The 23,145-nt window shown below is 56.1% G+C and overlaps 2 protein-coding genes across 3 annotated transcripts; one reads left to right on the forward strand and one right to left on the reverse strand.

The window, feature by feature from the left end:
* On the forward strand, positions 1,686–12,136 carry LOC102175132 (fumarylacetoacetate hydrolase domain-containing protein 2). The gene is made up of 8 exons (XM_018054836.1): positions 1,686–1,874; positions 4,559–4,809; positions 6,150–6,366; positions 10,047–10,106; positions 10,311–10,473; positions 11,489–11,597; positions 11,708–11,795; positions 11,930–12,136. Exons 2-8 carry the CDS (start codon positions 4,565–4,567, stop codon positions 11,990–11,992), a joined length of 945 nt encoding a protein of 314 aa, XP_017910325.1. The 5' UTR covers positions 1,686–1,874; positions 4,559–4,564; the 3' UTR covers positions 11,993–12,136.
* On the reverse strand, positions 12,228–22,556 carry GPAT2 (glycerol-3-phosphate acyltransferase 2, mitochondrial). Of its 2 annotated transcripts, XM_005686247.3 has the most exons (21): positions 22,205–22,556; positions 21,963–22,076; positions 21,220–21,293; positions 20,775–20,879; positions 20,405–20,533; positions 17,968–18,067; positions 17,437–17,570; positions 17,025–17,124; positions 16,712–16,924; positions 16,252–16,371; positions 16,002–16,084; positions 15,541–15,659; positions 14,780–14,850; positions 14,450–14,708; positions 14,215–14,363; positions 14,005–14,082; positions 13,444–13,575; positions 13,246–13,366; positions 13,080–13,145; positions 12,795–12,850; positions 12,228–12,515 (listed from the first exon to the last, which is right to left on the reverse strand). In XM_005686247.3, exons 1-21 carry the CDS (start codon positions 22,265–22,267, stop codon positions 12,399–12,401), a joined length of 2,403 nt encoding a protein of 800 aa, XP_005686304.3. In that variant the 5' UTR covers positions 22,268–22,556; the 3' UTR covers positions 12,228–12,398. The 2 variants fall into 2 exon arrangements, with proteins under 2 accessions (XP_005686304.3, XP_017910324.1); XM_018054835.1 differs by lacking the exons at positions 17,968–18,067; positions 20,405–20,533; positions 20,775–20,879; ... (1 more) ...; positions 21,963–22,076; positions 22,205–22,556 and having other exon boundaries at positions 12,431–12,850; positions 13,444–13,776; positions 14,005–14,363; positions 17,437–17,731.

Raw genomic sequence — 23,145 nt, forward strand, 5'->3', positions numbered from 1 at the left:
GAAGCCATCTCAGCTCTTAGAGTGCTTAACATCCTCAATATGTACATTGATTTTCTTAGCAAGAATCTTGCCTTTGTTTGTTTCCAACAATGCTGGCAGCACGCGGGGATGCACTGCAGACTCAGTTCTGCTGTGGGCGCAGTCAGGGGCCTCCCTTTTTGAGCAGTGCCCTTTCGTTTTTTGTAGAGCTGTTTTCAAATTCACCAATCTTCTTTTCTGCAACGTTGACTCTGCCTTGTAGGGTATTTGTCATCTCAGACATTGCAGTTTACATTAGTAGAAGTTTGGTTTGAGGCTATTTTTTTAATCTTCCTTTTCTCTACTTAACTTTTGAAGTTACGAGTTCCCATGTCTCACTGTTTCCGTTCCATCTCTCTGGCTCATCCTTACATGGTGGGTCTCCTGATTGGGGGTTATGCTAAGCTCTCTTTAGCACATCCCCCCACCCATGACACTCACCTGCCATGTTCCATTTATATGGGCTGCTGTCCATGGCGGTCGCAGAGTTGGACATGACTGAAGTGACTTAGCATGCATGCATGCTGACCTGCATCTTTAAGCCAGACAAAAGCTGAAGCTCCAGACCCCCTTTAATAACCTGCTGCTGCTGCTGCTGCTGCTAAGTCGCTTCAGTCATGTCCAACTCTGTTGGACGCCATAGACAGACACATTAAACACAACCCACCCAAAACTGAGCTCACCATCTTCTCCCCAGACACACTGCGTCCCTGGAACCCGTGTCTTGGTAAATGGCACTGCCATCTACCAGGCCAGACACCTAGGAGTCAGCCTTACACCTCTTTCCCCCTTAATCCCACCTCCTGTCATCACTGAGGGCTGTCGGTTCTGCCTTCTCAACATCTCAGAACTTTCACCGTCTCTGCCACACACCAAGCCACTGCTGCTCTCAGCTGCATCACTTACTCAGACACCTTTCCTTGCAGGAGTGGCCTGAACAAAACTTCTCAAATGTAACCCACTCCCTCTGAGGACGTTCCAGTGGCCTCCCATGAGATTGGATAAGGCTCAAACTCCTTTCTAGGGCAAATAAAGCCCTTGATGGTCTGCTCCTTGATTAAGTGTTGGGACTCTAGCCCAGACCCCCTCCTGTGTCTTCATATGCCAGAGGCCTGGAAAGTAAGATTGTTTGTTTAATTAAACCACCTCTCCACTAGAATACCTGTTTTCTAATAATGGAGGTTATGTCTCCCCTACCCTGTGTGCCGCCCATATGAAGACAGGGCTGTAAAAAGGTGTAAAAGGCTGCACTTGGGGTCAATATGACTTCTTCAGTAAAACACTTCCGGCCTCAGGTTGCCCAGATGTAAAATGGGTACAGACATCCCTCCTCTCTTCACTGATCTGGCACAATAGGAAGGCTTGTCTTTGTCAAATTATGGCACGCCATAATTTGGTCTCCACTGCGTTTTGCTCAAAGATCAGAGCAGGGCCTGGTCCAGAGGCAGGGCCTCAGGCAGGTCCAGGGCGCAAAATTTCAGGAAGCACCCACTTTCAGGTTCTTGCAAAGGCAGGGCGAGCCGAGAGCGAGTGCCTCCGGGAACGTAGCGCCCGGCGGATGGAGTCTGCGCCAGCAAGCCTGCAGGATCAAGAGATCTCCTACCATTCAGCGCTGGGCCCGCCCCTCCTCAACGTGCTTCCGGCACCGAACTAGACGCCCTGCTATTGGCCGTTGTCTCCGTGACGCCACGAGAGCGCGCCCGCCTCCGCTGACGTCTTATTTAGGGGAGCCCCTCGGCTCACCCTGTTAGAACTCTAGGCTGGTAGCTGTCTCCCGAGCTCTGTACCTGCGCTCAGGCGCCGGGTGATCGTGGTCTCGGGCCCGCGAGTCCTATCCCGACAGCGCAGGGGGCCAGGTAGGTTAGATCTGGGCCAGATGGCGGGGCGCGCCGGGCCTCGGCCTCCCTCCCGGCCTCCCGGGATGGGCAGGGCTGAACGCTGCTGCCCCGCCTCTCCGAGCACTCTAATAGGGTGGGCGGGCCCTTCTGAGCGCCCACTGAGCTAGGCATACAGGGAAACTGGGGAACCCACGCGGGGGCCCAGACGAGTGAATAGTGGCACGCGATCCCGGGCGCAGACCTTCGTCTCGCAGGCTTATGGCGCCTGCGACGTGCCAGGTCCCAGCCTTTTTGCTTAAGGACCCTTTTCCGGAGCTGGACTGAGCTCAGGCACCGTGGCTGATTCCTGCAGAAGCAGCGGGGCCACTTTCAGGTGCCTTGGCTGGTGACTTCACCTGAAGCCTCAACGCCCCTTCTGTGAAATGAGGCGCTCTGCCTGGAGGGATTGCTATAGGACGAAATGAGAATCTGCAAGGGTCTGTCACGTGGGAAGGTCAGCCTGTGGTTATCTGGGAGAGCAGGTGACCAGCCCTCTCCCCGAGGCAGTAGCCAGCAGATCAAATTTCCCTGCGCATGGCTGACGGCTTGCAGGGCGTCCCTGAGCCTCCAAATCTCCTGTTGGAGGTTCCTATTTCTCATCAATACCCCTGGGCTAAAGTGTCAACACCCCGAGGACACGAGGACATATTAACCCAAATCAAGAACTCCAGTGTCACCCGGACCTGGATTCAGGTCCCAACACTTTACTGTAGATTGTTTATCTGTGAAATGGGACCAACAGACCCTACCTTCCACAGTTGTCAGGAGAATTAAATCAGACATTGCAGGTAAAGCACTTAAGGTAAGACCTGGCATTCAGTGGGATCTGTTTAGTCTTAGTATGTGAAGCATCTGAGTGCTAACACTGTAGCTTGAACATCCCTTGCCCGTGGCGTGGTAGGTACTTGTGTAAGGTAGAAGGGTAGGAGGTTTTAAACTCCTGGTTTTCTGGTTAAACTCATCAGCCAGCACAGTGAGCAATCAGAACAAGAGACCTGGATCTAATCAGTCTTTAACTTCTCAAGGCAGATCGAATCATCAGACAACCAGGAGTCTGGGATTACCTCCAAGGGCCTGAGCATAATGCATGTTAAGTCGCTTCAGTTGTATCTGACTCTTTGTGACCCCATGGGCTGTAGCCCACCAGGCTTCTCTGTCCATAGGATTCTCCAGGCAAGAATACTCGAGCGGGTTGCCATGCCTTCCTCCAGGAGATCTTGCTGACCCAGGGATTGAACCCATGCCTCTTACATTCCCTGTACTGGCAGGCAGGTTCTTTACTCAGGCGCCACCTGGGAAGCCCAAGCATAAAGGGCTACTTTTAAAAGCATGGAACCATGAAGAGGAGGGACTTTTGGAACAGAAGCCAGACTTAGAAACAAAAAAAGAAGAATGGGTTTTGTCTTTTGAGTGGAGCCTAGAGCTCAAGATGGGACCCGAGCCGTGTTGATACTTTCTCAGTGATTTGAGGAGGGATGGCACCTCCTCCTGAGATGGATAATCACCGAGCTAGTGGATCACCCAAGTAGTGAAAAGTTAAGCCCCTGCTCCGACATTCCTGCTTTCAGCTGATACTAGCTGAGAGCCTGCTGCGTGGCGGGCACAGTACTAGGCACCATGCACCCAGTAATGAAAGAGACAGTCATGGCCCAGGGACCCAGAGAGGAGAGAGCCCCTGTCAGGCTTGGCCCCTGAACTCTGCCTGCAGCCTCTCCCCAGGCAGCCTGTACTCTCGCCCATGCGTGCACGCTTATTTGCTCAGTCATATCCAACTCATTGCGACCCCATGGACTGTAGCCTGCCAGGCTCCTCTGGCCATGGGATTTCCCAGGCCAGAATACTGAAGCAGGTTGCTATTTCCTACTCTAGGGGATTTTCCTGACTCAGGAATCAAACCTGTGTCTCTTGCGTCTCCTGCATTGGCAGGCGGGTTCTTTACCATAGCACCATCTGGGAAGACCAAATAGAGTAACAGGATCAAACTGGCATTAAAAAAAAATTGCTTCTGTCAGCTTGTCTTTGAGTGGAGCCTGTTCCACCTGTGGTCTCTTGTTCATGGTGGGCCCCCTTTAATGAATTCCTTGTCCTATTCATTTTAGCCTAGCCCACACTTCCTCAAGAAACTTGACCGAGGCAGGGCCCTCAGCCTCCCCAGCAGTGGTCTCAGCTGCTGAATCCTACTTAACCACATCAGTGAACATCAGCCTTCCCTGCAGGCAGGACGGCGGGGCTGAGCGTGTCTGACCTGCATTGTTTTCCTTCAGCGGTGCCAGGAACAGCGTAAGCTGTCAGGAAGCGCTGGGTGAGGGAAGACTGGAATCCTTGGGACCTAGCTTAGTGGCTGGCATGAAGTAGTTGCTTCTCCAGAAGTGTTTCATTGTTGTTCAGTTGCTAAGTCATGCTCGGCTCTTTGAGACCCCGTGAACTGCAGCATGCCAGGCTTCCTGGTCCTTCACTTCTCAGTGTTTCATTACAGGCACAGAATTGAGCAAAACATGACCTTATACTCGTGGTGAAATAACTTAAAATCTGGACCACTTCCCATGCCATGTGCCAGGAAAGGCTGATGGGGCGAAAAGCCTTGGGCTGCAGCTCGAGGAGCTTCGGGAACCCCAGCGATGGTCTCAGGCCCTCTGTCCTCGGGACCCACTTTCTCCCCATAGGGGCTGATGCTGGGGTCTGGTGGAAGGAGGTTGCTCACGACCGTGCTGCAGGCGCAGAGGTGGCCCTTTCAGCTCTCCAGAGACATGAGGTTGGTGCAGTTCCAGGCACCCCGCCTAACGGGACCCCGTCTGGGCCTGGAGTCGGGGGATGGCAGCGGTGTCATCGACCTCAACGCCTTTGAGCCCACACTGCCCAAGACGATGGTGGAGTTCCTGGAGCAGGGAGAGGCCACTCTGTCAGTGGTGAGAAGGTAAGTCAGCAGGCAGCACGACCCTGCCTTAGCTGCCCCGTTCTCCCTCACTCCTTACCACCCCATTCCCGCCCTGGGAAACAGAACCAGGGTAGTTCTTTTGCAAAGGATCAGGGTAATACAGGCTTCCTCTCTCTTAGCAAAGAGCCTTAGGAATCGTGTGTGTCAATAGCCTCGGTTTACAGGGGGACCCAGGGGGGATGACTGACCTCCCCAAGGCCACACACTTGGTGAGGGGAACAGGATTCTACTCTCTCCCCCTGCCTTCCCGAGGGGGCTTGCCTGAGGGGCTGGAACCTGGGATCCTAAGAGGGGAGAGGGCTGCAAAGATGTTCTTAGAGACAGTTCTTGGGTTTGAGTTGGATTAGGTGGGTGCCTCTCTGAACCCAGGAGCCCCATGGGATCTGGTCTAAAGATGTTGATGCACAGTAAATTAAAAACTAAATTAAAAAACTCAAAACACTCTGAGGTGTCATTTTCACCTGTTAAGCTGATCTAAATACAGATGTTTGACAGCACACAGTGTTGGTAACAGTATTTTTCCCCTACTTTCATATTCTTGCAAGATTAGAAACTCCTTCCATGTCCTTTATTAGAGAATTGGGTGTATCTACTATGCAGTAATATACAACCGTACAAAAGAGAGGAAGCTAATAGACTAACTAGCTAATAGCTAATACAGTAAGATCTCTAAAATATATATATTTAAAAAGGTGTATATAACATGCTGTCATTGGCATAAAAAAGATGGGAGAAGAGTATACACAGAGTGACTGAAGATCCATACAGGACACAGCACTTGTCTGTGGGGAGGGAGTGGGTGACTAGGAGAAGGGGCAGAAGACAGAGCTTTCCCTTATCCCCAGTTGCACCCTTTGAATTCACTTACATGGGAATCATCATGTATTTCTGTATTATGTAATTCCATATCATGTTGTTGTTTAGTCGCTAAGTAGTATCAGACTCTTTGCGACCCCACAGACTGTAGCTCGCCAGGCCCCTCTGTCCATGGGATTTTCCAGGCAAGAATACGAGAGTGGGTTGCCATTTCCTTCTCCCGGGTATCTTCCCAACCCAGGGATTGAACCCTCGTCTCCTGCGTTGGCAGGTGGATTCTTTACCACTAAGCCACCTGCAAAAGCCCATATTACCTAATGGGGGAGAGGAAATCGACACTGGATGAGCATACACAGTGCTCTCATATCAAGGGGCAATAGCTGGGCTTGATTTTCAACGCTGACTCTGATGGTTGATCTAGAAAGTATGTTTTAAAAAGCAGAGCTTGGTAGCAGCTGCAGGATCTCCCCAGCACGCCCCTCTCTCCTGTCTGGTTTCTGAAGAGCACTGGTCACCCAGCTGCCAGTCCTCCCACGGTCAGAGGTGATGTTCCTGGCCCCAGTCACTCGGCCAGACAAGGTGGTGTGCGTGGGCATGAACTATGCGGACCACTGCAGAGAGCAGAACGTGCCTGTGCCCAAGGAGCCCATCATCTTCAGCAAGTTCGCCAGCGCCATCGTGGGGCCCTACGACGACATCATCCTTCCACCCGAGAGCCAGGTGGGTGCCTGCCCTCCATTCCCCACCCCGAGTCCCTAAGGCCATCACAGGCGCTCAGCGTCCAGCCTAAGGGAACCACCTGTTGCTCAGTAGCACATTAAACAGAAACTTCAGGGTATTATACAGTGATAAGACGGCTCCTGGGGGAAAAAAAGACATTAATTGTTTTCCTGTTTGATTATAAAAGTAATATACTTGTTTTATAGAAAAGAAATAAAATGTGTAAAGAAATTACATAATTTTCAAAATTATATAAATACATAAAGAAATGAAAAGCTGCACGTGTCCCCACTGTTCAGGGCCTGCAACATTTATGTTTTACTGTAGATCTTCCCAGAATTTTTTTTTTCCTTTTGAACTTTTGTTTTGGGGGAATAGCCAATTAACCGTGTTGTGATGGTTTCAGGTGAACAGCAGAGGGACTCGGCCATACATATACATGTGTCCATTCTCCTGCAAACTCCCCTCCCATCCAGGCTGCCACATGGCATTGAGCAGAGTTCCATGTGCTGTACAGAAGGTCTGACCTTGTTACCCATTTTAAACACAGCAGTGTGTACATGTTCATCCCAAACTCCCTAAGCATCCCTTCCCCCTGCCCCAGCACCTGTCAGTTCATTGCAGCCAGTGAGCCTCTGTTTTGTGAGTAAGTTCATCTGTATCACTTCCCTTTATTCCACACATAGTCCCCAGGGCTTCTCTGTTCCTGTCTCTGTCTGTGCTGTGCATATGCGTACCATTTACTTAAGTTCCCCATCACGGACATTTTTCATGCCATGAAATATTCTCCCCAACGGTTTTTAGGTCGCTGCTTAGTTTTCTATTGTGTCAGTGGCCATAATTCATTCCGTAGTCCTCATATTGCTAAATAGGTTGTTTCCAGTTTTTAGCTTTTATAATGTTGCAGTGAATATCCTTATAGAAGAGACTTTGCACACCCATGAATGTGTGATCATTTCCTTTAAATTAACTCTTAGAATGTGAATGTCTTTGTCAGAGAATAGGCAGGGTTTCAAAAATTAGCCAGAGTGACCTTCGGCTGCAAAAGCAGTTTACATGTCCACCAGCAGTGTGCGTACCCTTACTCGTACTTTTAAATTTTTAGTTTAGAAATACTTCGAAAATTAGAGGGAAGCTGGGGGGAAACTGCAGCGACTGCCCAGAGTCTGCCTGGAGTCACCGTGTGCGTCTTGCTTGCTTTCCTCTTGCCTCCCTGCCCTGCTTTCCCGCTCCTCTGCTGCTTTCCTCCCCTCACGCCCCACAGGCACACACACTGTTTAAAGGGGGGTTAGGTAGAAAGAACTTTACAGAGGAAATTATAGACGTTAAGACAGTTCACTCATAGTTGCAAGTCATATAGCGGAGCAGTCCTCTTCCTGGGTTTCCTTACCCTCCTGCTCTCCACCCAGGCGCCCCTGCCCAGTGAAGTGAAGTGAAGTCACTCAGTCGTGTCCGACTCTTTGCCACCCCAAGGACTGTGGCCTACCAGGCTCCTCCCTCCATGGAGTTCTCCAGGCAAGAGGACTGGAGTGGGTTGCCATTTCCTTCTCCAGTAAAGTCTGTTGCTTTGTCAGCAAAAAAACAAAAGAATTCACTCGTATAAACTTCAGCATACATCTCCTGAAAATAAGGACCATGTCCTACATGACCACAATACCATTACAACAAAGAAAGTTAATATGAACCATATCTAATATATAGTGCAGCTGGGAATATTACCAGTTGCCTCCAAAGGTGACTTTTAATTTGGGTCCCGTTTTGATCTTTGGTGTTGGTCCATGATCCGTCAGGGTCACACATTGTTTTTGGTGTTTCGTCTAGAACAGGGATTCACAGACTTTTCCTCAAAGGGCCAGTTAGTAGTAAGTGTTCGGCTTTGAGCACCCAGTAATGTCTGCAGTAACAGCTCAGCTTCGCCACTGCTGTGTGAGAGCAGCCTGGCTGGTCCGTGAAGGGACATGTATCCCAGGAAAACTTCACTTACAGGAACAGAGCCGCAAGCAAGCGAGGGTGTGGCCGGTGGGCCACAGCTTGCTGGCCCCTGGTCTCAAGCAGCTTTTCTCCCTACCCTTTTTATCTTTCACGACGGGCTTCTTGAAGAAATCGGGCACATTGTCTCATAGTGTGTCTCACACTCTGGATTTGTCCGGTCGGCTCGTCATGATTAGCTGCGGGTTAAACACTTCTGTTGAGTTCTGCACAGGTTAATCTGTTAGGCTGCTGTAAAAACACTGTGGAATGGGTAACTTATAAAGCAAGACGCTGCGTTCCTGAGATTCTAGAGGCTGGGAAGAGGCCAAGAGCAGGGCACAGCAGATTGTGTGCCTGGCGAGGGCGCCCTTCTGGCCCACAGGTGCCTGTCTTCAGCATGGTCATGGAAGTGCGCTCTCTGACACCTCTTTCCTCATGGGGGCTCTGCCCTCAAGATGGCATCACCTCTCACGCTGTCACAGTGGGGTCTGGCTCTCAGTCTGGGAGGGGGCGTGGGGCGGGGCGCCGGCGTTGTCTGAGGCAGCAGGTGCGTGCTTGCACCACATCGTGTCAGCTGGTCCTGAAGTTTGGCCGCCTAGGTTCCTTGGTGCTCACGTGGCCTCTGCGTGGAAAGGCGCCTTTCCCTGTGGTAACTAGTAAACCGTCTGCAGAGGAGTCCCTGAAACCGCATGACTATCTTATTTGCCCTGCAAGTGCTCTTCAGGAATCATCTGGTCGTCCTCCCCTGAGTCCATTACTGCAGTGAGGGTTAGAAGAAGGTGACTTTTTTCTTTCTGTCATGCCTTCTACTTTTATTAGCCGGTATTCTGTGGAGAAACACTGCTTGTTTTTTTGTTTTAGCCCTGTCCCTTTATCCCTGTAAATTCCTGACTTTTACTTTTATCCAGTATGTCACAGTCCATAGTCCATCATTGACATTCTTTCCGATACTGAGAGGAGCTCAGTTTGGTCAAGGGGCGGCTTTCGAACGGCCCCCACCGCATCACTGAGCACTTCCTTCCTCTGGCCAAGCAGTTCCAGGCTTCTTGCACTCTCCTTGCCGACATAGACTTGGCCACTTCCCCAAGGAATCTAGTTCTTCTTTGTGTTCATGGTTGTTACTATTAGAAAAGTCAGTTTGCCTGGCTAACTTGTGACTACTTTATATTTGCACTTTGCTGATTATGGAACTGGAACGGGCTGAGCATGTTTTCCTTTTTGTGGCCCTGTGTATTTATTTTTGTAAACTGCTTATTCAAGCCTTTGGCCCATGTTTATTTTGGCATGTTGATCTTGTTATTATTTAAGTGAGTTAGTGCATTAAAGCACTTAGAATAGTGCCTGGCAAACAAGTAGGGTTAGCTATTGTTATTCAGTGTTTATCCTTTTTTGGAAGTATCAAGAGTGATTTTGGTTGAACACCGCCCCCCCCCGCCGCCCGACCCCAGAAAAACGTTGCTCTTCCGCCGTCACTGGAGTCACTCTGCCTGCCTCCAGCGGTGCTGCCTCCACTGCCCCAAGGCTGTGGGCCACACATGACACCTCCCCTGCGGGCCCTCCTCTATGGGCCCTTCCCTAGGGTTGTGGTCTTCCACACATGGGCCGGCAGCCACCCCACCGTTCAGAGGCCTGGCGCCGTGGCAGGAACCCCTCAACGGAATAACGGAGCCCAGAGCCAGGCAGCTTACTGCCCCTTTCCCGCCCTACAGGAGGTGGACTGGGAGGTGGAGCTGGCCGTGGTCATTGGAAAGAGAGGCAAGTACATCAAGGTGAGGGAGAGAGGGCCAGCTGTCCTGGCACTGGGAAGTGGTTGGCATCTATGGGCTCCCGATGCTGCCTTGCCCCTCACCCACCACCACCTCTGGGTATCTCCAGCCACTAACATGGGATCAAGGCTTTGAGACCCTTTGTGACAGGGCTTGGTGTCACCACGAGCTGACCTCCAATCTGGCCAAATCCCCTGCCCCCCACAGGCTGCAGATGCCATGGCCCATGTGGCTGGCTTCACTGTGGCACACGACGTGAGTGCCCGTGACTGGCAGATGAGACGCAATGGAAAGCAGTGGCTGCTGGGGAAAACCTTTGACACCTTCTGCCCTCTGGGCCCTGCCTTGGTGACCAAGGACAGTGTGCCAGGTAGGTCTCTGGCAGCCCGCTTGGCGACTCCTCTCCTTGCTCCTGCATAGATGCCTCAGCGAAGCTGCTCTCCAGAAGGGGAGAGGGGCGTGGCCCGCCGAGGGCCCGTCCCCAGCTGCCCTTTCGCCGACTGTTGGATTAGAGCAGCTCTCTCCACCGGCCTCCCTCCCTGTCCCCACTGCAGAGGCGTACAGCAGCAGAGGCGGTGACTCTGCACTCAGGACATGAATTACAGGGGAGGGCTCTCTCCTGACGGCTGGGTCAGGCTTCCTCTGGCTGCCACCATCTGGGAGAGTCCTTACGTAGCAAGGAAGCAGAGACGGCCTTGGAGCGTCACAGGAACAGGTGTTCCTGAGCCCCCGGCCCTCTTTAGTAAAGGAGATGGGAGCTAAGCCCTAGGGCCTCCCCCAGCCACCGTGTGGCCTGGCGGCAGCAGCTACAGCAAGGGCACGGTGGGAGCCTGGAGAAGACGGGTGGAGAGGACGGCACAGCCCCCGGCGGGGACTTGTCTGTGGAGTTCAGCCTCAGGGCGCCCCGTGCAGTCAGTCACCAGTGAGGTTAAACCGTGCTCCTGGGTGTGCTTTGCTTGTGTGAAGCGCCAGAAAGCAGGACGGAAGTGCTGGTTGCCCAGGGCTCCTTCGCAGGTGAGCCTCAGGTGCAGGAGTCTGCACTCTGCTCAGGCTGTTACCCTGTTGCTTTATAACGCCCAGTCAGCCTCTGCTGCAGATAGGATCTGTTCTTTAAGGCAAAACCCAGCCACTGTTCTCTGCCCCTTGAGTCTGGAACACCCCCTCGTTAACCCACCCAGTGACCACTGGTGGGCGCTCTGCTGGGTGGTGGGCACAGGGAGGCCTGGGCAGGCCAGGGTCCACGCAGACTCCAGGGTGGGGAGCCCAGCAGACAAGCCTCTCCCCTGGCAAGTTACAAGGCCACCCTGTGCTTCCGTTTCCTGGTTGTCAGGAGGGGGTTGGCGGTCAGAAGGGAGAATCCCAAACGTGTCGTTTTTGTGTTTCAGACCCACACAACCTCAAGATCTGCTGCCGAGTGAATGGGGAGGTGGTGCAGAGCAGCAACACCAACCAGATGGTGTTTAAGACAGAAGAGCTGATAGCCTGGGTCTCCCAGTAAGTGGGGTGGAGCCTGGCCCCAACCACCACCTGGGGGCTTCACTGGGCCCCCCAGGCCAGGCTGTGGCACCCCAGCCCCTGACCTCACCTGGCCCTTCTGCCCGTAGGTTCGTTACTCTTTACCCAGGGGACATCATACTGACCGGGACGCCCCCAGGTGTGGGTGTGTTCAGGAAGCCTCCTGTCTTCCTCAAGGTAGGTTGGCTGAGTGAGGACAGGCAGAAGCCTGGCACGGTTGGCTCAGACCCGAGAAACCCAGGTCTGTGTATGTGTAGACGTGTGTGCGCCACACCTCAGGCCTGACAGCCTCATGGCCCACTCTGTTGCAGAAGGGCGATGAAGTCCAGTGTGAGATTGAAGAACTGGGTGTCATCATCAACAAGGTGGCGTGATGCCTTCTGCTGCAGGCAGAAGGGGCATTTGTTCCCATGGAGCCCAACATGGCGAGAGGCCCAGTGCCAGCCGCCTTGAGGCTTCTCTTCAGGTAGAGGGGGAGGCGATGGTGCTCACCTCAATAAACTTTTTATCTTCCTTTAGGATGTGTTTCAAGGAGTGAGAGGTCATTCCCACCCAGTGGGGAAGGAGAACAGATACATACACATGACCACACCAGAGAAACAGTGCTGAGCCTGGGCACAGAGGGCTCGCCCAGTCCTCTAGTTTATTGCGGCAAAGGGTGCAGAAAGCAAGGCACAGTCAAGCCGCAAAGACGTGACGGTCCAGCTAGCAAGTCTTCTCCCCAAGGCAGGGCTGCGGTCCAGGGCTGAAAAGGCTCGACTCGGGCCCCTCCCCACGGCTCTAGCTGCAGATGAACTGCTGGATGAACCGTTGCAGCCTTTCCTGGCTGTCCCGGCTGGCAAAGGCCGGGGACAGGTGGAGCAGGGGGCCTGCAGGGCCAGGCATCTGCTGCAGCACCTGAGCCACAGAGAGGGGCTCTGAGTGCCCATGGGCGCTGGGCCCCGCCCCTGTCAGATGCCGCCTCTCAGACATCCCGATGCCCCACCTGGGAGCACGACGAGCCAGGGGTTAGGGAGAAAACTATCCTACCTGCCCCAGCTACTGTCCACACGCCTGTTCTTGGGAAACCCTGGGTAAATCCCCGAGTGGGTACAGCCAGCTCCCCTCAGCAGCTCTGTCAGGGTATGGGGGTGGGAGGCAGGGGGACAGGAGGATGGAGAGACCAGCCCCTCTCACCCCCAAGTCTCTGAAGGTCCAGATGGCACTGATGGCAAGATTTGGGTCCGCACACTCTGGATGAAAGAGAAGTGAAGGCTGTAGGTGGGGACAGTCCCCTGGCACAGCTTCTCTTCTCTTTAAAGAAGGAACAACCCAAGGAGAGGACTCAAGCTGGACCCAAAGGCCTCTGTACGCCGCAGTCAGTACTCCTGACCTTGGGCTTTCACTGCCCACTAGGGGGCAGCAGCCAGCAGCCGACCTCCTCCTGCACCCCGGGGCCTGGGCCTAGCTGCTGGGACTCACCGAAGAGCCCTTCCTCCTGGGCTGTGGCCCGTAAGAACTGGAACAGCTGCTCAGCGTAGCCGGACTCTGTGAGGGAGAGGGTCTGAGACCTGGGCCCCACGCAGGCAGAGCTCACCCCACACCGTGTTCGGCCTCTCCTTAGGATGGCACGGTGTGCGGGCCTCACCAGTATCTGGGAGCCGTCCCTGATGGAGGAAGGCGGCGGCCTGCGCAAAAGCCTTCAGCACTGGGCTGAGCAGGCGGCAGAGGAAGAGAAAGAAGTCGGGGCAGCGCGACTGCTGGCTGAGCTGGAAGGAGACAGGCCAGGGTGAGGGCAGCTCCCACCACCTCCCCTGCGCCCTCCCCAGCAGTGCCCCCAACGCACCCTGAAGTAGCGGCCCTCCGCCTCCTCAAAGTCGTCGCTGTCGCTGTCGGTGAAGTCCCCGCTCAGTCTCCACAGCAGTCTCGCACTCAAACGCTGCCTCCCCGTGTCACAGGCTGGCTGGGAGCCTGGGGTCTGAGGGCCGGGAGAGCCACGGGGCCCTGTCAGGCTGGCCAAGGTCCAGTCTCGAGGCCCCCCAACGGGGCACATGGCCATCCAGACGCAGGGAGGTGAAACCAGATGCAGACCTGGGGGCGCCGAGGAGGATGCCCCAGGCCACGCCAGGCGGTGACGGCTGCTGAGGACATGAGCACCTACCCTCAAGGGCCACAGCCCCTGTGGACAAGAGATGTGGAGGGCAGGGGGTCTGCAGAAGCCCCCCGAGATGCGCCTGTCAAGTCCTGCCAGTGCAGCGTGGTGACAGACCCCGAGGTGGAGTGTGGTGGCGGCAGGACCCGGGCGTCTGTTCAGCTGGGGCGGGCGCTGCCCTCCCCCACCCCCCACACGGGGCAGAGGAGGAGCCGGGCCCCAGGCAGGCGCTTCCGTCTGCAGCCCCCTTCCTACCTCCTCAGCCACGAGGAGTCCACACTGGATGAGCCGGTCCAGCACCTCCTGACAGTAGCAGTAGGAAGACTGGCAGGGCTGAGGGGCGACAGGCATCCGCGTGACCTCAGGCAAGCCCGACCAGGCCTGCCGCCACAGGGCTCGGGCAGGCAGGGCCCGCCCCCGGCCCGGCAGGGAGGCGCAGGACTGAGTGGGCTGCGGAGGCCCGACCTGCAGCAGCAGCAGGTCCTGTGGCAGCAAGTGCAGCAGCAGCAGGATCTGGCAGTGCAGCTCCTTCTGGCTCAGCAGCTCGATGCCCTGCAGCTCCCAGGGGCCCTCGGGCGGCACCTTGCCTGCCAGCAGCCCTCGCACAGCACAGGCTGGGGGAGGAGGCGGCGGACATGAGGAGGCGCGCCACGCCCCTCACCCCTACATGTTCCACCCACCGCAAGCCCTGGGGACTCACCACCCACAGCCTCGCTCAGGAAAGTGGGCAGCAGCTCGGCGCTCAGGCGTGCCAGGGCCGTGAGGCCTGGGCCAGGGCGCGGAACTACCAGCAAGTCCCCCTGCTGGATGCGCAGCAGGGCCACGTGTGGCCGCAGCAGGCCCAGCGTGTGCTGCACCAGGCACCGCAGCTGCCCTGAGAAGCCCACGTCAAAGCCACGCAGCAGCGTCTCCTCTGTCAGCCAGGAGAACTCCCCCAGGAGCTGCGACAGGAACACGCCCTGGGTGGGCAGAGGGGCACTGAGCCAAGGGCCGGGCTCCCCCCCTGGGCCCTGAGCACCCCGGGCCCTACCTTCTGGTGCTTGAACAGCAGCAGCGTCGCCATGATGGCCGTGCTCATCACCGCAGAGCTCGCCACGCTGGCTGGAGCCAGAGGTCGGGGATGCTGGTCAGGGCCGAGGCCCAGCAGCCCCGTCCCTCTGTCACTGGGCAAGTCTTCCAAGCCAAGAACACACCTCCCTGCCAGCAGCCACATACACACTCCCACACAACTCCACCCTGGGAAGGGCACAGCAGGCCTGGTCCTTGCGTGCCACCCTCCCTGGTGGAGAACTGACATTTATCAAATACATGCTGCAACCCAGGCTGGGAGCTCAGAAACCCTCCCTGCCTCCTGCAGGCCTGTGCTGTGCTTAGTCACTCAGTCATGTCTGGCTCTTTGCAACCCCATGGCGCTACCCACCAACTCAGTCTCTGCCATGGCAGAGACACTTGAGAAGATGGTAACTATGCTGTTAAGAGCCCCCTCTGTTCCAGGTACCTGTTAAGCCCCTGACATACATTATTCAGTTCAGCCAATGTCACCTCAAAGTGTGCAGTGGGCCGGGCAGCTGCTTGCTTGTGTGCTCTGACTTGGTGGCTCATGCTCCCCCTGGCTGCCCCTCCTCAGGGGCAAAGACAGGGACAGGCTCCACTCTTCATGTGCCCCAAGTGGGCCCGCAGGAGGGGCAGGTGCAGAAACCCACCTGGAACGGAGGGCCCTGACCCACTGGCCAACTCGGAGAACACAGTGCTCAGGAGCCTCCCCCAGAGGCCAGACCAAGGGCCCCTCACCATTCAGGACGTGCCAGCTCAGCCTCCTGACCAACAGCTGGTCCTCCTCCCTGAGGGCCAGAAGGGGCCCGGTTACGGGTGTCCACTCCTGCTCCTTCTCCGTGTCGGGGACAGCAGTACTAGGATAGAGACACAGGTCACAGGATGAGGGGACCAAACGTAAAGACAACCACGGGGGCACCCAGAGCTTTCCAAATACAAAGGTGAGGGTGCTTCCCATCCCTGCAAGAGCAGGCCCGTGTACCCTTAGTCCTTTCCAGGCCAGTGTGCCATAACCCACACCCAACTTACAGGCGGGGTGGGGGGCACCTGGATGGTTTGAGATGACAAAGATTAGCTGGTGAGGGAAGGCTGGGGCTGGTGATGTGTCTGTGGTCAGGAGAGGACGGGGTGCCAGCTCACAAGCCGGGGTCTGAGAGCTGCCTCCCTTGCCCAAGACCTTCACACTCCTCTGCCCTTACCACTGGCCCAGCACGATGGGCTGCAGCAGCTGCTCCAGGGTCTGCCTGCTGCCCCAGCAGCTTCTGGCACTGATGGTGTATTCCTGCCCAGGACAAGGCGCTCAGGTGGTCTGCCCTGGCCCACCTGGAAGCCTGCATATAGCCCACCTGCAGTAGGCCAGGCCGTCCTTGCAGTGGCCTGAGGGCCAGGCTGCCAGAAGCCCTATGACAGACCACAAGTACGCCCAGCCTTGCCCAACAGGGCCCACACCTGCAGGGAGAAGGGCTGGGCCAGATGCACACGGACGCAGACTCGGCGGCCGCAGCCCCAGCGTCGCAGGCTCCGCAGAACAGCCAGAGCACCTGTCCACAGCCCCAGCGGGGCCAAGGCCTGCAGGGAGGAGGAGGGCGCTGAGGGAGCCAGCTTGCCTGGGGCACGCTTTCTGCTCCACTCCATCTTAGGCTCAGCCTGGTGCATGACCATGACCTCTCCAGGCTCACTTTCTTGCCTGTGAAACAGGAGATCCTTCCCTAGCAAGGTCTTTTGGGAATGAAATGAGAGGATGACTGTTACAGCCTTGGCGGGTGCCACAGGATAATGACCATAGGGGTGAAATTCCTTTGCACTTCCCCCTTAACCCCAGCCCCGAGGGGCCTCAGTCACAGGATACAACACTGCCTCCTCTCTGGAGATGGTATCCACCTGGGGACCCAGGGCAGGAAGGTCTTACGTGGCACGTATCATGGGGTGCCTCTGGAACCAAGTCATAGGTGACAGCCACTGGCACAAGCAGAGCGTCTGGGACGATGCCTGCCTGGACCACCTGCACCACCAGGCCCAGCCAGGACAGGCCCAGAGCTGAGAGCCGAGGCCCCCGAGCCCCAGGGGGCTCCTCCAGGAAGATGAGCAGGGGCTGCCTGCTGGCCAGCAGCTGCTCCACAGTCTGGAAGTAGGTGGAGGGAGGCAGGTGTCAGAACCAAACAGCCAAGGCCCCTGTTCCTTGGCCTGGCCCCATAAACCACCACTGGGGGCACAGCACTCACCGCGTGGACCACAGCTCTTGCAAGAACCCCCTCAGGGCTGTCCGGAGAGAGGTTGGCCTCGGGGGGCAGAAAAAGCCCCCCAAGTTTCTTCAGCAGAGCTCTGTGGGGCACAGGGCAGAGGAGGTAAGGTGCTCAGGAGATGGGACCAAGCAGGAGGCTAGTGAGAGCCGTGGCCCCCTCAGGGCCAGCCTGGGTCCTGCCTCACCACCTTGAGGCCAGGCATGGCCCTAGAGCCCACAGCTGACCCTCCATCTGAGCCCCACAGGCTGGGCTGCACAATATGTTGAGAGCAGAGGGGCCAGGAAGAGACCCTCTGGGGAGCTGATGCTAGCAACACCACCTTCCTTCCCCAACACCTCTATCCCAGTCTGGGGACCTCGCTGCTGTACATCTAAGGGCACAAGCCTTTTACCTGAGGATGGGGGAACAGGTGCGGGGGTCCCAAGCCACACGGAGCACACCCATGCCCTGGGAGAGCAGCACAAAGGGCAGCAGGATGCCATCCAGGACTGACTTGTGGGTAGAGAGGAAGACGAGCGGCGAGCCCTGCTCCGGGGAGAGCCAGAGGGAAGTGCCAAGCCACACCCCCGCCCTGTAGATGCAGGCAGCTGAAACCTAGCGCCTCCAGACCCAGGGCAGTCCCAGAGGGAGGGAGGGTTCGGCTGAGCAGGCTTTCTCTGAGCACATTTCCCAAAAGCGGAGGAGCTCTGTCAACAACTTTTAAGGTAATGCATTGACGTAATGGTTGTTAAGACATGATGAAAAGCCGTTAGAGGAAGCCTCTAGGGAGCAGGACCGTGAGACACGAAGACAAGGTCGTCAAAGAGCAGTGCGTTTTTCCCACCCAGCTGACGGGGCTGGTCCCGACTCAGGGCTTGGCCTAGCCTCTGCTCCTGTCCCCGCCCTCCCACCCCATCCCCATCCCAGTGAGGGCGGGCCTTACTGCCTGGGCAGCCTTGTGGACCATCTTCATCTGGCCCCTGTACAGCTGCACGTTCAGGAAGAGGCAGTTCAGGAACCGCAGCAGTGCCCAGCTAAATAGCCTGCAGAGCAGTGCCCAGTCAGGTATGGGCCCCCCAGAGGGCCGCCCAGAACTCCTCTAAAGCAGGCACTACTACTGTCCTCATTTTACAGAAGAGGAAAGTGAGGTTCAGAGTGGCTGTAGAAGCTGCTGGGTAGGAGAGAAAGCTAAGAAGTGGGGGTGCTGGGACTGGAAGGTGGGCCTGACATCAGAGCCCACACCTGCAAGGTGCTGATACTCCCCTAGGAAGACGTCATGGGCCAGCTGCCTCAGAGCACGTCTGTGCCCCCATGCATCCCAAAGGAGATCAGAGAACCGAGACTCTCTCTAGGCATAACCAGCCTTGTCTTTGCAAACTGCTGGGGCAAGTGAACTAAAAGGGAGGGGTCAGTGATACAAGAAGGAAAGCGGACAATGAAGGGGCAGAACCTCTGGGGAGGGGATGTCCAGAGCCTGATGAGAGGACTGGCTTTAAGCGGGGACAGAAGCCTAGATGCAGGTAGCATGACAATATGGAGGACACGTGGCATGTCCCCATCAGATGGCTCCTGTTTCTCCATGAAGCGCGATCAGGACACAACGCGTGAGTCAGAGAAGCAGCGGTCCAGATCAGAGCCTTGGAGAGCACGCTGTGCTCCTCTGAGAATCACACTTAAAAAGGAAGCAGGTCGACCCACTGTGCGTCTCTCCAGTGACATTCGGCTGCTTCAACGCAGAGAAGGCAGGTGGCTGGGTTCAAACACAACTGGGTTTTGCCCAGTGACTCCCTCCCAAGGACACATCTGTCACCAGGGGCCCTGGAATCTAAGCTAGGCCTGGAGGGCAGGAAAGACAGGAGGTGGGCTGATGGCTGGTGTAAGGTGCTCAGGTCAAGGGACTGGAAGTTGTGACAAAGCCAAAGAATGGATGCATGGAAGGCTGGTCATAGGTCACCAACAACCTCTGCTTCCTGTTCCTGTTCACTTGGCCTTTCAGCACTTTCAGGACAGCTGAGCCTCACATGTGCTACCCTGCACCCTTTCCCCCAGTGGCTCACTCCTCCCTGGCTTTAAGCATCACCTACGTGCTAAAGATCTGCAAAGACCCATTCCTGGCCTCAACCTGTTTTTTGCACTCCAGACTCATATATTAATATATAAGCAGCTGCCTCAGTGTCTCCACCAGTATGTCAGGTGTCAGAAGACTTCTATGTCCAAAACACCTTTTGTGGGCCAAACTCACTCCCCCACAAGCCTGCCTCCTCCCCCCAACCACACTGCCAGGCGCTCAGCCAGACACCCAGCTCACCTGCAGCCCCCTTTCCCTCCACTGGCCCCATTCCAACCCTCCTGTACATCAGTGAGTCCTGTTAATTTCACTTTGGTTTCTCAATCCATTTTCCCAAGTTCTACTGCCATCCCCACCCCCCATCATCTCACCTGGACTAACAAACCAGCCTCCCCAGAGGACCTGTTCTCTATTCTTGACCTCAATTAACCTTGTTGTCATTCTCTGTCTAAAACCTTTCTGTTGGTTTTCACTGCACTTAGAAATCAAATCCAAACATCTTGTATACCGCTCTGCATATCTGTTCCCTTCTACTTCTCGATTTTGTTTCCAACAACTCACTCCCTCCCTCACTTGCCAGCTCCCAACCACATCAGCTTCTTGAGCACACCTGGCCTTTTCCTGCAGCCACAGCTCACGCTGTTCCCTCGGGGAGAACTGCTCCCTGACGTCCGTCCTTCCCCAAGGCTGGCTCAATTTCCCCTCTGTCCCTGGCTTACAGGTCTCCTCCCCGCCTTCAGGTTTTCTCAGTCCTGCCCTTGTTCCGTCCTTCCTGCAAGCATGTGCCACCTCCACTTCCCCAGAGGCTCGCTCTGCATCTAAGAGGAGCTGCACCCTGTGCAGGACGCGCATGGGAGGAGCCAGGGGGCGAGAGTGGCAGGTGTGTGTGAGTGAGTGGGCAGGCCTGCAAGACAGGGGACCACCGTCTCCTCTCGCCACAGGAGCCAGACCTGGGGCGAGGTGCAGGGACAGCGGCGGCACTGAAGTCCAGGTCACAACCAGGGGCTCCTGAGGTGACCCCCCTACGCCCCCACCCTCGCAGGGCAGATACACACAGGACAGCAGTGTGAGGACCTGAGCTGGAATCCAGGAGCCGGCTCAGGTCGAAGCCCCTGCCCTCCCCCAACTGGTCGCCTGAAGGAGCCAGCTGTTTTCAGAATTCTTAGTGTCCAGATCAGGGCTCCCTCAGGCTGTCTGGCAAATACACCACCCAGCTCCCCCAGGAGGGGAGTCTAGTCTTTCCCCAAGCCCAGCCAATGCTCTCTCCCCAAGGGCAGAGGCCCCAGCCCAGGGCGCCCTTCGGCAGAGTTACCTGAGCAGGAAGGGGCGGGGCGGGGCCTGGATGTGGCCCAAGATGCGCTGTACCTCTTTCCTCACGTGGCTGGGCACCTGGCCTTCCCCAGCCCCTCCCGGGGCCCTCCCTGAGATGATATTCCGCACCCTGAGGAGTGGGGGGAGGTGGTGGTTGCGGTGTAAGGCTGAAGCAGGCCTAAGGTCACTTCCCTCAGCCCTGCAGTCCCCAGGGCACAGCCTCCAGCCTTCACCCTCCATCTTTAATAAAGGGTCCCTGACCAAGCTAACACTCTTCAAACCAGTCCTTTCAACCAGCCCCACCTAGAGCCTTTGTCATCCCCTTAAGGATCCCAGAAGTACCAACCAGATCCCAATCCCTGCCTCCTCACCCAGCGCTTTCCATGATCTTCTGTGAGGCATCCTGGCAGGGTGGTATGTGTTGCTCCAGTGACCACAAGAAATAGCAGAGCCTCCGAACCAGCCAGCCCCGAAACCTGGACACAGCCCCCAGAGCAGGGGGTAGATATCTCAGAGGGCTGGGAACACCTGAGCTTGGCTTATCATGGAGCAGGAAGAGGAAGCACTTGCCCACCTGTGGCCCAGTCCTACCCCCTCTCCCCAGGGAACAGGGTACAGGTTCGGGGCTTGAAAGCTCACAAAAGGAGCTGCAGGAAAACTCCAAGCCTGCCTGTCCCCACCCGTGGGTTTGGAGCAGAGGGCACAGTCCATTCTTGTCCCATCAAAAGAAGAAAATGACACCACAAAGCAGGGCCCCAGCAGCCCTGTACCCAAGGGCGCTGCCCCCCACCCGGCCCCACCCCCAGCTCTGACTACCTGGTGTTTTCCTCCTTCACCAGGATCACATTGCAGAAGCCGAGGTCCATTATGCTTCTGTGGAAGAGGGACTCCTGCCGGAAAGGGGCAGAGAGCATGTCCTTGGGGGGCCCTTTGCAAAGCGGCGAAGGCGAGCTCCTGCTCTGTCTTCTGCAGTCTTCCCCTGATGGGCTACACAGTCTACTGAGAGATGGATTATAGCACTGCAGTTCCCAAAGGCTGTCTGACCTCAGATCCTGAAGTTCACTTAGGAGAGAGGGCTCCATGGTCAAAAGGGAAGGGCTGCATCCTCTACAGAATCACCCTTTTGGAGAGGAGCACATCATCTCTGAGAAGTTCCCTCACCAACAGCAGGGAACACGTAGCCTGGATCTCCACAAGAGCCCCGTGTCCCACCAGCACACAGCACGGACCTACAGAGGCCCCAAGCACGTGCCGAGTGCTCGCTGACTCCGAGTGGACAGTGTCTCCAGGCCCTCCGCTCTGAGTGCAGGCATGCTCAGACCCCAGCCCTCTGGCCTCTCAGATCCCCCTGTACGTCCCCACCCAACTCTCCCGGGCCTGGGAGCCAGGAGCCAGGCCCAAACCAACAAACACTAGTGCACCCATTCCCCTGAAAGACAATGGGCGTGGGGAAGGGCTGGGCTTGGAAGACATAAAGGAAACTGCTTCCCAGGGCTGCGGCAGCTGTGGCTCCCAGAACCAAGCTTCCCAAGGTAGGGCCTGGCTTGACAGTCACTCACCCAGCTCTTAGGAGTACAGGTCTGGCAGCAGCGACCCACAAAGGGGCGGTATTTTCCCAAGAATGGGGTGACAGCCTCCAGCTTCATCCCAAAGCCTGAGGACCACAGGCTGGTCTGGAAAAGGGCCACAGGGAGAGATGAGAGGACTCAAAGTCCTTGACAGAGGGAGGTGGGCTCCAGGAGTGAGGGGCACAAGACGGGAGGCAGGAGGATAGAGGGTGTTCTGGGAACAGGAACGCTACCTCCTGACCATCCTGGCTGCTTTTCTGCTGGGTTTGGAGTCTGGCTTCCGCCATGGTGTTCATGGGGGTCTACAGCATCTGGGAACCAGCCACCTCTGTGCGCCTCTTCTCTTTCCAGAAGAACCTGACCTGGGAAGAGCAAACAGGATGAAGGAAGTACTGGAATCTGGGCCACAACCAGAGGTTACTGGAGGGACCCCCACCCCAAAAGAGACAGACAACATGCAAGCCAGCAGTCGTTTGATCCAGGGCTGGAATGTGGGGGCTGCCTCAGATCAAAGCCTTTCCCCTCAATACCCAACCGATCCCACCAAGGAGCCAACTATCCTCAAAATATCTCACAGGTCCAGATCAGGACTCCCTCAGGCTAGCACTCAGAAGATGGGTTGTCTAAACATTGATATCCACTCTGCCTTCTCACAGCACAGATGGGGCTGTATTAGAGACTCTGACACTTTCTGTGCACCAGGAGGGAACAAGGCTGGACTGGCAGGAAGGAGGCATGAGGCTGCCAAATAGGAACAGGACCACTGTCCCGAGGCCACCAGGGCCTGCTCAGCACCAGAAGACAGCCCTTTTCCTCTCAATCATTATAAGAATGAGGGCCGAGGGTACTGGATGGGTGACCGTTCTCTGGGTCAGAACTCAGAGAAATGCCACACAGACCTGTCCCCAAGGAATGGTCTTCTGGTTGGGGATAAGACACCTTTCCACAACTGGTATCCTCTCACACAGCACTCTCTACAGAAGATCCCACTTGGCATCGCCTCAGCCTCCTCCTTTCTACCACAATATAACATCCACCTTCCATAAGACAGCATCGAACCCCTCCTAGTCCAGAAACTGGGCCCTAAACACCCTTCTCCCCTGATCTCTCTCCATGTCCCCGATGGATAGGCTGATCCAATTATTGCTATCACCTCTACCCTCACTACACAGCT

Source organism: Capra hircus, chromosome 11, assembly GCF_001704415.2.
Source record: "Capra hircus breed San Clemente chromosome 11, ASM170441v1, whole genome shotgun sequence".
NCBI lineage: Eukaryota > Metazoa > Chordata > Mammalia > Artiodactyla > Bovidae > Capra > Capra hircus.